At 41.3% G+C, this 13465-nt stretch overlaps 2 protein-coding genes across 3 annotated transcripts; both read right to left on the reverse strand.

The window, feature by feature from the left end:
• Positions 1-21: 21 nt before the first annotated feature.
• On the reverse strand, positions 22-4472 carry gpbar1 (G protein-coupled bile acid receptor 1). Of its 2 annotated transcripts, none has more exons than XM_022765545.1 (2): positions 4307-4472; positions 22-2640 (listed from the first exon to the last, which is right to left on the reverse strand). In XM_022765545.1, the coding sequence occupies exon 2, from the start codon at positions 2633-2635 to the stop codon at positions 1538-1540; it is 1098 nt and encodes a 365-aa protein (XP_022621266.1). In that variant the 5' UTR covers positions 2636-2640; positions 4307-4472; the 3' UTR covers positions 22-1537. The 2 variants fall into 2 exon arrangements, with proteins under 2 accessions (XP_022621266.1, XP_022621265.1); XM_022765544.1 differs by having other exon boundaries at positions 4237-4472.
• A 2937-nt stretch (positions 4473-7409) lies between these two features.
• On the reverse strand, positions 7410-13079 carry aamp (angio associated migratory cell protein). The gene is made up of 11 exons (XM_022765527.1): positions 12762-13079; positions 12462-12608; positions 12251-12370; positions 11669-11808; positions 11128-11272; positions 10870-10953; positions 10284-10399; positions 9946-10040; positions 9327-9417; positions 8701-8855; positions 7410-8561 (listed from the first exon to the last, which is right to left on the reverse strand). Exons 1-11 carry the CDS (start codon positions 12850-12852, stop codon positions 8486-8488), a joined length of 1260 nt encoding a protein of 419 aa, XP_022621248.1. The 5' UTR covers positions 12853-13079; the 3' UTR covers positions 7410-8485.
• Between the last annotated feature and the right edge of the window lie 386 nt (positions 13080-13465).

Raw genomic sequence — 13465 nt, forward strand, 5'->3', positions numbered from 1 at the left:
CAATATGTCTACTGTCTTTCTTTTTCTTTCAAACAACACACAGATTATTAATTACCATTTTGGGACACATGCATGTTTGTTTTCTTGCTGAGAAAAAAAAAGATTGATACCACTCATGTCTGTAAAGTAAATCCTGGCTTATTCTATCTTAGCTAAAAGCTGGGGAAGAGCTACTTAATACGGACGCTGGAGCCTGACAGTCTCCTTGTGTCTTAATTTTTTCCCTCCTCCTCTTCCTCTCCTGGTTCTTCTCCGTCTTCCTGACACATATGCACACGATATTCTGATGTGGAAAACATGCTGTTGCGTGGCTTTGCATGGCAACACAAACAAAAGACATACAGATGGCATACCATTGACCCCGTGATGATATCCCATATCTCCTCATATCCCGCAAACAGTTCAGACCTTGTTTGCCCTTTAATTTGATTAAAGTCTGCTTTTACTCCTCAGCTCATTTACTGTCCGTCTCCTTCCCACCCACATACTGTACGCACACATTCAAAACCACATTTAGTTCGGGGAGACAAATAACACGACATTATATTCTGTGTTTAATCAAGTCTCAAATAAAAATCTCATTTCCTGTGAATGGATCTTTACAGCAAATAAGACTTGCTTGCTTCTTCAGTTTTCAAGAGTCCTGTAACATTTAATCTAAATAGGGCAGAAACCGGAAACTCAGCTAAGTTTCAACTCTTGCAGAAGGCCTAATCTCCTCATGTCTTGTAGATGTATTAAGGATAGTGGGTGCATCCCTCTCCCCTCTTCAGCTTGCATACCAGTATATACATAAACACCGGCGAGGGAAGAAGGAGTAAACATCGCAGGCAGGAGGGTGACAGAAGAAGAAAATGTACCACTGGTTCTGCTGATGTGCAGAGGAGGCAACACAAAGAGAAATGAGCATCTTTGAGCTATATTTATAGGATGTACAGCGCTCATACAAGCGCGGTTTTATTTAACCTTCCTTCATTGTATCATTTGCATTACAGCGTTCACATTTAGCTTGCTTTTTGCTCTGCCTTTTTTAAAAGTAGTTCAGTGTGAAATGTGACTTTGGCGTAACAATGGAGGAGATGTTGAAAATGTTTTTCTTAATCTCATGGACGGAAACATGTTAACACCAACATATATTCCTATTTGGAAACCAATGTGACAACAGAAAAATACAACACATCAAATGGGCTGTAGTAATGTAAAAGTGGCTTATTTATTCCTCATCTTTTCATTTATGTCTAATGTAAACTGGAAGGCTAAATCTTCAGCAATGGAGACAAAAAAAAATATTTCCAAACCCAGTGTAGCGGTGGTAAAATAAGAGTTGGCCATTTTTTAAAGACACGGATGTATAAATTATGAAAGAATCAATACAAATGTGCAAAGAAAAATTCATAATAAATGATCTAGATCTGCCCCCAAGATTTAATGGTTTCCTCCCTGGCCCCTGCCCCGTCCCTCCACCAAATGTAAACAGACATGGGTGGAAACATGACCTCCTTGGTGGAGATAAATATTCAGATTCGTAATTATTTTCTCACACTGCCACCTCCTCTGATTCCCGCATCCTTCGCCTCCACCTGTCTCTGAGTTTCTGGAGAACTTTGTATGCCGGTTCCGTGTACTGCTTGTTGGCAAGGCCGAGCACCAGCGGCACCACGGCCATGCTTCCGATGCCGGTGCAAGACAGCACAATGTGAGTGGTGGAGCTCCACTTGGTGTCAGTGATCAGGAACGCTATGCACACGTGCATGTAAATGAGGTAGGGAACCCAGCATGCGAGGAAGGTCAGCGACACAGCCACCACGCAGCGAGTGTACCGCAGGTTCAGCCTCTGCTCTTGGTCTGAGGCCTGACTCCCCCGCTCCACCGAACGATGGAGGCGACAAATGTCCTTCAGCTGGCCTCTGGTGATCCACAGAACGCGGCCAGTCATGCCAGCGATGGTGAGAATTGCAGGTAGGACGAGCCCATACACCTCCAAGTAGATAAAAGCATTGGGGAATACTCTGCGGTATGAGCAGCAGGTGGTTGCATTTGCTGAACAGTTTGAAAGTGGAGTCAAATTTTGGCTGCTTGCACAACAACAGCCGTCCCAATCTGGTCCTGTCCAGTTATTCCACCCAAAGGCAGGTAGACATGCATAGAGAAGCGGGGGCACCCACACCACAAGCAATGCTAGAGGAAAACTGCGATGCATCCACAAGTTATTGTAATGCAGGGGGTCGACGATGCAAATGAAGCGCTCATAGTGAACCATTACAAGGTTGAAAAGGAACGCCAAGAAGAGGAAATTTGGGAAAATGTGAGCCACCAAACAGGAGCTGAAACTCAACTCCCGGTTTAGGCCCATTAAAGGTATGAAGGGCAGCGTCACGCCTGTGCACATGTCAGCCACTAACAGGCTGAGGAAGAAGTAGTTGGTCGTGTTGTGGAGCTGGCGGTTCCAGGCGATGCCCAGGATGATGACCAGGTTGGCCAGGATGATGGAGGTCGACAGTGGTATGGTGATGGTGTAGATGAGCTGCTCCCCAGAGAGCAAAGTGTGGGAGTCGTTGTAGTCCATCGTTGTAGTAGGTGAAATGTGGAGACTTCCTCCCATTTGCAGCCCGGCTTCACTCCCATCAAGGTACATCTACCCTGCAGAGGAAGGAGAAACGTTGTTAAAGTAGTAGTGGTTCAGGTAGGCTACAAATGTCTAAATGTAAACCAGAGCGGTTGCCATTTGATTTAACTAGAGAGCTAGTTCAAGTTCAAGTAGGTTCACTTCAAGTTAAAGCAACATTGAGCCAGTGGATTTGAAGTTATGTGATGATTTCAGAGCTCAAGAATCAGCTCAAGCTTCGTTACACTACTATCACAGCAACCAAAGAGCAGCTATCATTGGTAATAAATGAAGAGAGGCCCTGTAGGTGGAAGAAAGCACATTGCCAAGGAGAGAGTAATGCTCAGGCTCAAAAAGGAAAGGATTTCAGATTATTTCTCAAGTAAAGAGTGGAAAGAAGGAGCTTTCACATGATTTATTTTCACTTCATGTAGAGCAAAGACGAGGACCAAGGAATCATAACCAACAATGACCCAAGTTCATCCAGGAACACATTCAGAAGGAGACGCATTGTAGGAAGATGAAAACGACCACATTCGCTGGAAAAGATAGTAAGATAGTAGATAGTAAGAACAAGTATATTTCTATTTCAGTTTAGTGATACACATTGTTTCTGTGTCCATGGTGCTTATTTGCTTTTTTTTTTCTGGCGAGAGTAGACAGATTGCAAGAGCTAAAATTTAGACTTGCACATTTTCTCTTTGCGGTCTCTTTATATGAAAGAGAAACCTACAGGGCCGTTGGGGAGGCTCCCAATAAAGACAACAGTAGAACTAATAACTGTAGCTCGCAGTGCTCCTTCCTGTCTCCTCTTGACCACTGAAACTAATGTAACCTCTTTGTTAGTTTACAGCAGAGAGTACATGTTAATGGATGTGAGGCTGCTGTCATTCAATAATTCATCAGCTTGGACTCTGAGTTACACCTCCCTTTATATCCATTATCTTTTAGAAAGTGATACATGTCCGGAAGATAATTTAACACTGTTTATAGTAGTTCATAGTCACACAGTAAACCACAGTAACTCACACCTATATATTACACATAGCTTTATGTCTGTATGTTTTATGATTAAGCTTTATTATGTCTCTCTTTTTATGTCAGTGTAAGTTCTTTATAATAAATGCCAAAAACTATAACTCTTAAAAAAAGGAGCATCTGCAACAGTTCAACAATCATTTTTAAACCAGAAGATGCACACTATATATATGATAATAACATTAAAAAATAAATATTGCAACATGCCAGTATTTCCAGTGTCCATATACATGTAAAAAGCTGACACCAATTTGCGAGCAAACAAGTTCAATGAAGGGGATTTTATGGTATCAAAGTCCTGTTACAGTTTCAGCAAATACTGTCTTTTAAAAGGCGAATACACTGAAGCAAAATTGGTTTTTCATTACAGTTTAAAGCAGTTTGGCATCATTTCATGCTTTAATGTTGCATTTCAAGCCAGTTTTTCATTAAATAAAATAGAGTTTCAAAATACATAAATAAAATATCATGTAATCCTGTAATCTGATTACTATTAATGATATGATTAAAAGGATATAAAAAAATAGATGATAATCTTTTGTTTATGATGAACTTTTTCAAACAAAAAAGCGACAAACTGGTAATACTTTTACCTTTTAGGCATGCACAGTCCAGACATGTCTCCTAAGCCAAAGGAAATTCAAATAAAATAGTGTCTCTCACTCTCTTAATAACTTGAAGCCTGTTCCCCTGCATCCCATATCCACGAACACGGTACAGCCTCCACAATAAAATACAGGAGCTTCTTTTATCCTTGCAGATCCTTTGAACCCAGCAGCCGCTTCACAGCCTCATAACACGCTATGAGAGAGGCAGAGAAAGCGGCCAAGTGTGCAGCGGTTCCTCTCAGATACTTTAAAGGGGAAGTGCACAGTGAAAGGGGGAGGAGGACAGAACAGTTAAACTGTATGACTGTCTTTTCCTGAGTCAGGTCTGTGGCCATGCTGGGGATGGAGCCCCTTGACCTACTAACTTGTTTTTTTGTTTCTTTGCACTCTTTGTTGTACTCTCTTACATCCATTGGGACCTTTTTTCACCACTGTGCAGGACTGAAGTGCACGTCCATGAATGGAAGAGGATGGAGAGCTGTTATCACCGCAGCCTTAAAATGATAAGAACATTCCAGGTTAACATCAGTAGGCATGGCATGTGTCTTCACACCCTCCATCATGGCCCATAGCAGCTGTACTGACACTATTCTTTACATTTTTGTTTTTTTAGAAATGTGGACAGGAACAATAAAGCAACAATAAAATGAAACAATGAAAGCCAAGCTGCTGTTTCTATAGGCTGCTTTGAGTTCTGAAAACACTCAACTTTCATGGTGCCACCTTCATGAATAATCATATGTTATACTTATTTTTGTTTTAGTCATTCTGGTGTTGAAAGCTGTTCTAGTAATCGTGATAGTGTCAATGTACTTGACACTCTCTGTAAAACATAAGTCTCTGCCATGCTATACCCTAAGCAGGTTAAAATAAATTCTAAGATGTATTGGCTCCTTATTTTTGGCCCTGGACTGCCCTAAACATATACAAACAACACGTGTGTACGTCTGAATTCATAACAGCTGTCACGGACGTCTCATATTTAAACACAGCGTTTGACGGAAGGCCAAACACGGAAGGCTCCTTCACTGATAGTTCGGAGCAGACCTGGTGCTGGCAGAGATGGACGAGCTCCAGTCAGATAATGGTTTTAAACAGAAACGTTCCTGAGCCTGAGAGCGTCTGGAGAGACACTGCACAGGGAGGACAGGCTGGACGTGAAACCACAACATCTTCACATTACAAAGGAGGAGATGGAGCATCTTAGCTTTCCTGGAACACTGGGTCCTGCACAACAGTACACCTATGATCTAATCTGGTTATATTTTTACACACAACGGAAAAATGAAATGTAATATGAATGATTACGCACTCATGGAGCCATCCACAGACTTCAGCTGCGAAAAGAGATCAAACCTAATGTAGTCAAGCTAACATTATAGTTGAATAAAAATAAACATAAAGTTGAATTAGCACGCCTCTAAAACAACTGAATCTTCATGCATTCTGGATTTATTGATTTATTAGACTGCATTAGCCTTAGCTTTTTATTATTTCCATGTTAACTGCTATTTAGCCTTTTGTGGTTTATTTCATTTTTTTTTCCAAAATGAGCTGAAAACCATGAGTTATTAAGTAAAAACAGATATATCTTTGTAATCATATTATAAAATGATTCAATAATTTAATATGTTACTAACAGGATTGACTGAAACTTCTTCCTTCTTAATGATATTTTGTAATCAGTATCTCTATTTTTATCAAACAGATGTGTTGTTAATGTGTTTGTCGCTTGCCTCCTCTTCCTCCACACGTGTTTACCTTGGCAGCAGCACCTGTCTCTCTCTGCTCAGCCAATTTGTTTGGCATCTGCTGTCAGCAGCCTGCGGAGAATATGAGCTGAAATTGAATAGATCGGGCTTGAGTCCCCCGTCAAGGTCTAAAGGTGATACTCCTCTAGGCCACTCCTAGCCTTTGTCTCCACACAGGCTGACCTTTGAGGCCAAACACACTGTTGTGACAGATGAGGAAAATATCTTCCTGCGGCTACTGAATGCCACACTTAACAGGTGTTATTTTCCCCTGATTGCCAGTTGAGCTCCCGCACAGCTGTATGAAACAGTGCTGCTGAAACACTATTGGAGGATGTAACACCTTTTATTGTATGTCTGTTTTATACTGCAACTGGCAATTTCAGACAAACAATGTTCACACAAGGCACAACCATGTTTGTGCGTGCAAGTGTTATGCTGCCTGTCTGCGTGAGTGAGTTATGGAGGGCAGCTGGGAGTGGTGCTGCGGTGGTATTCAGAAATCATATGTGTGTTTGATTCACAATCAGCTTCCTTCCTCTTAAGTAAGTTTTTGGCTGAGTCTGATCTTTATCGGAGTCTGACCAACCAAAGCTACGACAGCTCACCACGGAATCTCATATCTATTAATACGACTAATTGTACACTAGAAAGTCAAGTATGCGTTGCAGTGAGTCACTGCTGAGGGAATCTTTTTTCTTTTTGTCTAACTTTTCACCAGAAGCAAACCAATAAAGTGCAATAATGCTGTGACCTTCACATTTAACAGATTCTCCCTCTTGTGCACACACACAAAACACTAATACGAACACAGCAGCTTGGCCTGTGTTAAAACTCTGATGTAGCAACAAGCAACAAAGTGGCAAAAGGCAGCATTGACAAATTGATGACTGATGTCAAGTTTTAAATAAATAAATTCCACGCTGAAGTAATGAGGGAAAATCCATGAACACATCACTGATCACTGATTTCAAAATAAAAGTCAACCCAGCATTGAATTGATTCATGTGAGCAGGTTAGAAGTGAACATTTGAAACGCTCTATAAAACTGTCCGTAATCCCTCCACTATCACTGCTCAAAGGTCCTCAAAGCTCAATGGAAATTTCATATTATTTTTTACTGCATTTTCTCAGTTTTGAGCCTCCATACTCGCATATATCTTCAACTGTTGAACTCATTATTCCATGAAAAAAATAATTGTACTTCTAAATATTGCCATGGAATAAATGTTTCAGTCAGAAAACCAGGGCAGAGGACAGACCAACTATTGTTTTTCCCAACATAATCATGTTAAAAATGTTTCTGCTAAGGAGACAGACAAAGAAGGATACAAAACCCAATAAAAGGAAGGATTACAAATTGTAATAAAAGGCAGGGTACTAAGTATTTGGGTTTGTATCAGCCACTAAAACTTTACTCTCCACTCCCACAGTCACAATTTTCCTTTAATCATATCATGTTTATCATCATTATCATGCAATGCAGTTTCGGGAACATCTCCTCCCTTAAGGGTCCTGTCATCTCTGAACGGACTCATCCCCTCTCTTTACTCATATCCGATAAAAACAGATCTGAGTTCAAACTGAATCAAATGATAGTCTAAACAAACCAAGACACCACTTGAATTCAGAAAGCTTTTGCAGTGGGTTGCATCTTTTTCCCAGCTTTCCACACTGTGACACACAAAATGACCATTTTTGTGTTTAATGTTGGACATTAGTCACAAACAACGCAGGCCTTGGTTGAAAATGAATTTTAATTGTTACCAAGGAGGTATATTATTTATTATTTTGTATTTACACATTAGTTTTTCATCAACATTTGGTGAGATAATTTGACCCAACAATCTGTGTGAGAGCTGGAAGACCACACACCCTCAAAAGGAAAAACTGGGACTGAGAGAAATGCAGTCCTGACATTAGCAAACTAAAAAGATCCAATTATGGAAAAAAAAAAAAAAATCATCAAGACCAAAGGAAAATTTTTTATCTCTAAAACATTTTAGAAGACAGAACATTAAGCGGGATATCAAAGGCAGGACACTAGAATGTATCCCTCGCTGAATTCCACTTTGTTTAGTCTCTTTCAGAAACGGTGTATTTAAAAAGAAATGAGAACAGATTGTTTTAAAGAATCACACTTGAAACTGTGTAGACAAGAAGTTCTGTTCTCTGTCATTCAAACAGACCATAAACTCCTTTTTTTCGCTCAGTTACATTAGGCACGCTTGAATTAGCTTTATCGTCTGCCAATTAAGCTCCACTGAAGTACTGATGAAAACCGAACAAGTCATCTTTTGGATGCTACAGTCCGACTAAAGCAGGTCAGATAAGATGGTGAGAGCAACACAAGAGATTTTTTTTTTTTAAATCCTGAAGAGAAGGGAAACGTGTTCTCCAGTGATGGAGAACAAAAAGTCTGATCAATCCAAAGTCTCTGCTGTTTCTGCTAAAATACTTCTTCTCGTCTCTTCGTGCTCGATTTACCGGTCAGGTCTTTGGAGGCAGAACACTTTCACCTGGTTGTCCCCTGAGGCGGTTATTGCGAGAGATGCTTCCCTGATAGGAGAGATTGACAGAGACAGCCAGGATGAGATGAAGACAGAAATCAAATCAATCACACTCCAGCACCGCAATCCCTGCCCAGCGTGCTGTTTGATCTCGACGAAATGTGGCAGGTAATTAGCATCTGTCGTACCTGTTTATGGCAAAGTCGAGGATCTCGGCGGTGTGGCCGCGGTACTCGGACACCATGTTGCCAGAACGAGCGTCCCACAGGCGCAGAGCTCCGTCTAAACAGCAGGTGGACACCACAGAAGAAGACTCTTCCCACTGCAGGTGCACGATGCCAGCCTGGAGGGACACAGACAGGAGTTTCAGGTGACAACAGAATGTTAAGGCAGTTATCTGTGTGGCTTAAGCCAAAATATGGACATATAATTGGTATTTCTACTAATCACACGTCTGTATTGTTTCCCAGTGATAGAATTTATTTGTGATTTGTTTGTCTTCATTTCTCACTTACATTGTGAGGTAAAAATACAAATAGCTGAGGACTGATGTAAACTTGTGCCACTGCATTCCTTAATTGGATGTTCTCTCTCAGGTGTCTCTCTATGTATATGTTACAAGCAACATTAACTCAACTCGACCTCCCTGGCGGCACCAGAGGTGGTTGCCAGGAGATTTGTGATATAACTGCAAAAGCCTCCATAAAGTATATATAGTTAAGACAAGTGAGAATGCATGGCGGTATGCATGGGGAACTAAACTAAACACACAAGTGCACACACACACACTCTCCCTCTTTCTGCTGCCGGTTACCTCGTGTTGGCACCTGTGCCTCAGGACCTGTGAGGAGAGGTCGTATATGGCCAGAGTCCCGTCTAGGTACGCCACAGCTATGAGAGGCAGGCTGGAGAGGACAAGAGAGGAGAAACATTTCAGGAACTGGAGCAGAGCTGAGAAACTGACTTAGGGATTTGTACAGCAACTCTGACCCTCTCAGCTCTAAGGACTCTTGAGTATTGGAACATTTTCTCTTGTTATTTATTTAATCACGAAGTTGTTTGTGCCACATTTCATCTATCAAGAAGTGACAGTTCATATTTAAATAAAACACTTGCTCCTCACCCCCTGATTTAGAGCAAATGACACTTGAGCTACACATCCACAAACAGCTTTTATTTGCACTAAATTGCCTTTTTTTTTATCCTTCAAATTGTGATGAAAAGGAATTACAGGATCTCAAAATCAATACAGACGACTTTATCGCACACCGACGCTTCAGAACCTCAGGAAATAAAAGAGGTGAAAGATAAGTTCCTGATTCAAGCTGATGTAAATCAGCGTTCATCTACATAACTATCAATTTCAGTAAACCAGAGCAGCAGCTAGGAGCCTAAATATAAACCTATGCTTATTTTGTCAGACTACAACTCACATGTTACAGAATCCCACAGACTCCACAGAGTTGGAGTCTTCCTCGTCCTTCGATCCTTTTGCTTTGCCTCCCTCCAAAGAGAATGCTCCAACCACCTTCACACACACACACACACACACACACACACACACACACACACACACACACACACACACACACAAATAAAATATCTACATAACATTGTGTTTGTGCTGTGATTTCATCTTACTTTATTCTATGTTTAATAATTTGTATTATACTATACATTTATTATACTAATTATAATACTCCTTATATAAACCTGTATTATTTGCAACACAAGCCTTTAATTCCTCTCTTAGCGTTGTCATGACACCCACCTTGCCTGTGACGGTGTTGATGAGCTTGGCGCAGCCGTCCACTGAACCCGTCAGCACCAGAGAGCCGTCCTTGTTGCAGGCCAGGCAGGTCAGCGCTCCCTGGTGTCCGTCCTGACCTGTCAAACACCAAATGTTACCACAGCTTAGAGATGTGTGTTGAACATGAGAATCAGAGAGCTTCCTACTGTCTTACAATTTTAACCTCAGGGATAATGACCATGACTTTTGGAACTTATCCTAGTTTCCTATCCTACTGTTTTTGTATAGGATTTTCTAAGGAGGGAACATTATAATTTCTGTACTGTAAAATCTAGAGGATGAAACTTCCTTCATCTTACTACATAATGACATTTTAAGTCATCACATTAAATGCCAGAATAACACTGGGTTTGGAGCAGCAGAGTCACACAGAGTCAATCTCCTCATTGTCTCTCCTCAGTTCTTCTATAAATACATCCGTCTCTCTATGAAGTTCCCGTACTTTTGCCTGTAATCTGTTGCACCTAGATAACAAAAACCTACTAAAATCCTAAAATGTAAAAGGTATCAGCAGGATGAAGCAACAAGTTAGAGCTGCCAGACTCACCTTTAATGACGTGGGTGGCGTTGCCCTGCTTCAAATCCCAAACACGGACTGTCCCGTCCTCATAACCAACCACAGCCCGTTTACCTGTGGACAAATATAAAAAAAAGAGAATATACATTTAAACACAAACAGAAGGCTAAAACTACCCATATACTATTTCTTATTTACACATTTAACACATTATTCTGGATTTTAAACGGTGCTAAGTGGCCTGTAAAACATCCCAGTGACTTTGTGTCTTGTTTCCTCATCTCTCACCGTCGGGTAGGGCTTTGCCACTGGTGGACTGGCATGCAGAGCTCTGGAAGGTTTTACAGTCTCCTGCAGGGATCTTCCACATCCACATGTTGCCGTCGTCTGTTCCCGCCAGCAGCACCGGAGCGCAGGGATGCCACTCCAACCACTGAGGAGGAAGCAGGGCAGACAACCACAAATTAAAAGCTACTTTACACACAGATTATATTCCTCTCATTTCCACTGCAGTTTTCTACCAGTGGCAAATGAGCAATTCTTATAATTATATTGGGTTGTATGCTTCCCTAAAGAGCAACTCAGCAGTCGTGGTTGAGCAAGGGGAGAAATGTCTGATCACTCACTTCCACCATGAGACCACAAATTCTCGGCCTGAGTGGCCATCCTCTCCTGTTTCCACATAAATTCCTTCAGTCCCAATAAAAGACTTTACACAAGTGCTTACAGATGCACAAATTAAACACACACACAAACACACATTCAGGCTGATGCTGTGTTTTTGGATTAGACTCTTAAAAGACAGATTCTCTAAACTGAAGCCCTTTACCTCCAGATCTCCCACTTCGAAGGACCAGATCTCCTCTTTGGTTTCCACTTTCCAAACTTTAATCATGCCGCTCATGTCACCCGACGCCACCAGCGAGGAGTCGTGGCTGAACAAGGCACACGTCACGGAGTCTTTGTGACCTGTGGAAAACAAAGGAAAAGTCATAATTAAACTTCACTGGTGTGAAGACAGCCAGACAACTTCAGCAAATATGAGCCAAGACAAGAGCTGGCCATTTTGCAATGTCATGGCTCTTAAAGAACATGACTTTTTTATTAGGTTTCCTTTACAGATTAACCCTTGCACTTGCAGGGTCGTTTGCTACAACTTCTTCAGATTATGTTCGAACTCTTATCAAACAGCACCACATCTGGCTTGGAAGAGGACTGAGTGTTTCATTAATCTGGCTAAATCTGAATATGTGTCATCTGCTCTCCATTTTGTCCCTCGACTGATGACATAACAACAACCTCAATAAGATGATCATCAGAAAGTAATCTGCAGTTATTTAGATACTTGATTAATACACATCAACAGTGTTTTCAGATTTAATCACGTTGCCATGGATGCATTATTACTCACCTGTGCACTCCAACAGAACCTCTCCATCGCTCACCCTCCACACATAGGCCTTATCATCCTCTCCTCCTGTTACAGCCAAGCTGTTTGTCACAGGATCCAAACTCACACAAAACACTGAGCCTGGACACAAGAAGGGAGGAAACCAAATCAAACCTTTGACAGACTGAAGTGGTCTGACAGTAACAGCACAAATCTCACATAAGGGTTTTACCAGTGTGTTTGGAGAAGGTGAACTCGCTGTCATCCTGCTCTGCCTCAGCCTCCATCTCGTCCTCCGTCTCCCAGCCTTCATTGTCATCATCATCTGCGTTTCCAGCATCTTCAAAGTCAACGTCCTCCAAGTTATCAGCCAAGTCATCTTACAGAAGCAGAGAGAGCGAGAAACTTTATCAACAATGAATGGAAAGTGGTGATTATTACGAAAAACAAATATAGCAACATAGGCACTGGTTATCACAGGTAACTGGTGCCATAGGTGATCAGAAGAGTTGTAGTCTGTTTTTCTACTCACCTGGGCCAGGCTCCGTCTCGTTTAGGTCGATCACTTCAATAATTTCCTCATCTCCGTGGAGCTCAATCGCATTTTCCTCCGTGTTATCCATGCTGTTAGCTGGCTACAAGCTAGTATAACAACCAAAGAGCAACCGTGCGAGTAAAACTAGCTAACCCGAGTGTGGTCTATCACGCTTTCAGCTACTTACAGAGTCGAGACGTGGAGTAAAAAGTTACACAAACGTCGCATTTAGTGATTTGTGAATTTACATAAGCAGCATTTACATGTCAAACTAACTGCCTCTCCATGTTTTCTTCACATGTTGCGACAGCTGGGGAGACAGACGCACAATGATGACGACAGAACCATAGTCCCGCCTTTAGCGTTGTTTACCTTTCTGTCCACAAGATGGCGGACATGCATAACGAACACACCATAAACGGCTCAAAAATACGGTATGTGCAGTTTTAAGTGTGTTTAAATAGTTGGAACTGATGTCTAAAGATGCTTCAACTCCTCATTGTTTTATTTGTCATTAATATTGAACTAATAAAGGGGTTTTGTATAAACCTTTTATTTCCTACGTCTAATACAAAAACTGCTACTGCTACATTTCAGTGGTGGAAGAAAAGAGCCGCATAAACACGGTGTAGAAATACTACAAGTAAAAGTCCTACTTTCAAAACTTTATTTTAGTAAAAGTATAAAAGTATTGCATGAAA

This window comes from Seriola dumerili, unplaced genomic scaffold (genome assembly GCF_002260705.1).
Source record: "Seriola dumerili isolate Sdu_G_001 unplaced genomic scaffold, Sdu_1.0 BDQW01000716.1, whole genome shotgun sequence".
NCBI lineage: Eukaryota > Metazoa > Chordata > Actinopteri > Carangiformes > Carangidae > Seriola > Seriola dumerili.

What these genes read in the sequence shown, in the direction of transcription:
- aamp (XM_022765527.1), bottom strand. Translation starts at nt 12,852, where the DNA reads ATGGATAACACGGAGGAAAATGCGATTGAGCTCCACGGAGATGAGGAA. An exon ending in TGGCAAAGCCCTACCCGACG is followed by an intron (nt 10,954 to 11,127) that starts GTGAGAGATGAG and finishes ATTTGTCCACAG; the next exon opens with GTAAACGGGCTGTGGTTGGT. An exon ending in CTCGACTTTGCCATAAACAG is followed by an intron (nt 8,562 to 8,700) that starts GTACGACAGATG and finishes CTCTCCTATCAG; the next exon opens with GGAAGCATCTCTCGCAATAA.
- gpbar1 (XM_022765545.1), bottom strand. Translation starts at nt 2,635, where the DNA reads ATGTACCTTGATGGGAGTGAAGCCGGGCTGCAAATGGGAGGAAGTCTC.